This window comes from Dysidea avara, chromosome 15, assembly GCF_963678975.1.
Source record: "Dysidea avara chromosome 15, odDysAvar1.4, whole genome shotgun sequence".
Lineage (NCBI taxonomy): Eukaryota > Metazoa > Porifera > Demospongiae > Dictyoceratida > Dysideidae > Dysidea > Dysidea avara.
Window position 1 is genome coordinate 1,304,653 of NC_089286.1, and position 4,609 is coordinate 1,309,261.

The 4,609-nt window shown below is 36.1% G+C and overlaps 1 protein-coding gene across 1 annotated transcript; it reads right to left on the reverse strand.

The window, feature by feature from the left end:
* Window positions 1–555: 555 nt before the first annotated feature.
* LOC136245974 (uncharacterized) lies at window positions 556–981 on the reverse strand. Its single transcript, XM_066037425.1, has one exon. It carries the CDS (start codon window positions 979–981, stop codon window positions 556–558), a length of 426 nt encoding a protein of 141 aa, XP_065893497.1.
* Window positions 982–4,609: the final 3,628 nt, after the last annotated feature.

Below are 4,609 nucleotides of genomic sequence, written 5' to 3' on the forward strand. Positions count from 1 at the left end.
TAGTTACGTGCATTCTTGTTCTCTAAGTAAGTTAGTATAGCGTATATATTATATTCTTACTGGGTTGATACATTTTAAATACACAGTTTGGGAAGAATATAATATTACAGCATTATATATGCTAAGGATTAAATTTTTATTATTTAAGCCTTGCAATAAGTTTATGTGCTTAGAAAGCTTTTACTTTGTGCTCCAATTCAGTCTAGCAAAACTTTTCTGACCTCACTCACACATAAAGTACATGTATATAATTATTATTGTAATAGATCATTGGCACATGGCTATTGGTCATAATTATCAAAATTGTAATATAGATTGTAGTAACACACCTATACAACTGATAATAATTTAACAATCCAGTGGTGCCTTATTCATGCTCTGCTGAGGTGATGTTGTGACTAAGGTTAAAACGAATGTTCTAAAGGGAATAGAACAAATTATTTTCATTTAGAACGAATCATCGGATATTCTAAACTGTAATACAAGTATAAGATTTCATATTTGTATGTCAGTACTGTATTTAATAATATTTGATACATTCTACTATTCTAGTAGTTACTCCGACTCATCAGACTCTGATCCACCTAGAACTAGTGTCTCATCAACATCTGCAATTTGCTCCAAGTCATCTACTAATTCTTCATCATCAGACATGTTAACTTCTAGTATCAGATCAGGCTTGGACTTTAAGTTACATTCACTGGTTAACCCCAGAATAAAACTATTCTTATTCAAAAACACCAGTGCATCAATCATTTCAGGAGTGAGCGCAGCACGTCTTTTATCCACCACAATGCCAGCAACAGAAAACACTCTCTCAGAGGGTGTTGATGTGACAGGAATAGCAAGATATTTCCTTGCTAAATTTTCAAGATGGGGAAATCGACTGCCATTAACTTTCCACCAGCATATAGGATCATCCATTCGCTTAATGGGGCGTTCTTGGAGGTATGACTTCACTTCATCTCTTATTGTTTGCATCCCAGACTTCGCCTAACAAATAATGCAAGAATTTATCTCCCTCGAAAATATATAGAACGATCTCATGATGATATAAAGGCAAAGGCTGAAATTGCTGAAAGGGAAGGGAAAGCTCAAAAGGGAATTATAGGTTGTGACAACAGATTAATTGAATAGCTATACAGATGCTATACTGTCAAAATTTACCAATAAAGAAATCACTACACAGGTGAGTGATATTTATCGTGTTCTTACATAACTACTACCGTATGCATATAGAGTCAGTGATGTTCATAAAAGCATGTGAAACTAGATACCTCTGAAAATAGCTAAACCAATAACAGTTTTTTGGGTATACAATGTGAACAAAGGTGAATTTCAAAATTCTGATCAATAACAATTAATCCTTGTGAAAAGAGCTTTCAAATGATACCTAGTTTATTGAATTTTGGATAAGCAGCACATAGCTACAACATATCAAGACACATAATCATGTAATCAGATCTGCAAGTTTACACATTTTTTGAATTCCATTTTATTACACTGTCTTATCTAGATAGCCAAAGTAATGCATGGTCAACCAAAGTTTCAGCCCTGGAAGCCAAGAACTTCCAAAATTACACATTTTTTGAATTCCATTTTATTACACTGTCTTATCTAGATAGCCAAAGTAATGCATGGTCAACCAAAGTTTCAGCCCTGGAAGCCAAGAACTTCCAAATTGCACAGTGACAATGCAGAAAATAAAGTACAGTCACTTTATAAAATGACCATAACTTACGAATGCAGTCCTCTATGGAGATGCAACTTACACCATCACATTCTCTATGAATGGGTGGATACATTGCTGGGTAAGTTTTGTCTTCTAGATCCTTCCTACAACAAGGGTGAAGGCAAAAACTTGGGAAGAAAACAACAGTGAACCGCTCATCCGATATATGTGACCTAATTTTAGAAAACCGTTGATATCCGCACAATTTTCAAAATGAATTTTATTTGTTCTTTGTTTTCTACAGGGACAGAGGAATGGACTAGCCAAGTTTCAGCTTCCTAAGTTAAGCAGCGTTGGAAATACAGCACTAGACAGCCGGACGAGCAAATAATTTGATATGTACAGAAGCTATCGAGAAAAGAATCTACAGGCGCTTACATAAACCATCATAACTTACTGATACAATGACATACGGAATTGAATCTAGGCTCATTGCGTTCGCCATGAATTTGTGCATCCACCAAGGTATAGTTTTTCCCCCAGGCATGCTTCTGTGTTCGAGAAGGAAGGCAAATTCACTGAAAAACGATTGTCGGTAAATGCTTTCTTCACCGCAACGTAAACAAACGTCTGTAACTTTGGAATCGTTTTGTGTATGAAGATGAAACAAAGATTTTTGTACTCACTATGGACAGGCGAACAAGATCATGTCCAGGATTTATCCATTGGCGGCTTACTCCGCCAACCAGAGAGGCGATAAAAACTTGAGTAATTTTTTTTCTGGAGTTTGTATTTTTTACCCATAGTTTTTAAATGCGTTTTATTACAAAAGTACTGTTGTGTGTATATCGACGGTTTTCCAAAATTCGGTCACATATATGGGAGGAAAACTAATGCTCATATCTTCTGTGTTTTTGGGAGTACATACTCAAAACAAAGATTTTCAAACTCCTCTTGCTTTGGGGAACACGATGCTACCAAGTGTTAGCATTTTTTATGAAGCAATTTATGGAATTTTTTACATTTTGTAAATATTTCACCCATTGCATTTATTGCATTCTATACTGTAAAATTTGGCTGGAATTTTTGCAGATCTGGTCACATATGTTACTAAGCCTGCAAACACAGGGCTTAAAATTGTGGGAATGCCTACTTATAAAGGCTTTCATAATTCATGATTACACTATGACCATGAAAATAACACCAAAATCGGTGCTGTCTTGGTGTTGTACGCACCAATTATAAGAGAAATATTAAATATATTTCAAATAAAAGAAATATTAATAGTAGTAGTTAATGTAGTAGTAGTAGTGTCTTCTTGTCTCTAGTAGTCTCTCATGGTCTCTGATGGTCTCTCATAGTCAAAATCGGTGCTGTCTTGGTGTTGTACGCACCAATTATAAGAGAAATATTAAATATATTTCAAATAAAAGAGAAATATTAATGGTAGTAGTTAATGTAGTAGTAGTAGTGTCTTCTTGTCTCTAGTAGTCTCTCATGGTCTCTGATGGTCTCTCATAGTCAAAATCGGTGCTGTCTTGGTGTTGTACGCACCAATTATAAGAGAAATATTAAATATATTTCAAATAAAAGAGAAATATTAATGGTAGTAGTTAATGTAGTAGTAGTAGTGTCTTCTTGTCTCTAGTAGTCTCTCATGGTCTCTGATGGTCTCTCATAGTCTCTGATGGTCTCTCATAGTCTCTGATGGTCTCTCATAGTCTCTGATGGGTTCTGCTGCAGATGGTGTATATTGCTCATATCAACAATACACATGATATACCCATTAGGGGATGAGCAACGGATTCTGCTTACACATGTATAGTACCCAACAAGACTTCCAATTTCACGTAACGTCTCCAGAGCTCAACAACTATTTCTATTTAAAGCGAATTTATGATTATTCCCCACCATAAATCACCCAGGCGTGATGGGGTCAAGTACCACCTTAATTACTACAGACCTGATAAGGAATAGTGTTGAGGTCCACTTCTAGTCTCGTCCTCCTGTCTTCGCAATCGGCAACCAATACAATTCCCTGTTAGGGTGGCGCTTAGCTTATCCATTATAAGCGCCCTTTAGGCACAGAGCTCGGCATTTAGATCCCTTCTGATAGATTTTATACCACCTAGGATGATGGGTCTGTAGACGAGACACCTATGAGAGTAGTTAACCTCTAGTTTCACAGGGTAGAGTGCGCCGTTTACTACCAGGAGCTTATAAGCGCCAAAGGCTAATTTGAGCCTTTGGCGCTTATAAGCTCCTGTTACTACTCTTGCAATTTACAAATTACATATGCTGTGTAGCTACAAATATACTTTGAGTACGTGAGATTGTACATTACAACAATGAAATGAACCAAAATGGAAAAGAAATATAACTGACTGTGGAAAAAATGTACCACTCAAAATGGTACTATAGGTACGAGGTAGCTACAGCCGGTTCACTCGATCCCCTTATGACTACATATCAACATGAAAATGCAGCCAGCTATTAGAGTTGATCAACTGAGTAGTCTCATCATCTTTATTACTTTATTACATATTTCATTGGTTTTGCAATGCAAGTTATATAATACCAATATTTGCAATCAGTAGTACACAGATATGACCTGGTGCATGATGAGGTGTAGTTTGTGCCACTCTATTAACAAATATAATCTGTTTTCAAAAATCACCATTAGTGAGAAGAAAAAATGTGCTCACACTTTATTAAATACTGCACTCTTTTCTCAGCTTGCTTACAGTACAGCTCAAATACAACTTCACATATGCGTGCTGCAACAATATGTTGTACTGGGTGTACTTCTAATATCTACATTTGTAAAATGTTAGCTGTACGTGTGTGAAGACTGCAGCACTTGTAGTGTCTACATGAGTTACACGTGTGAAGATTGCAACACACACATTATCTTTACATGCTTATTAGGTAAGTGAA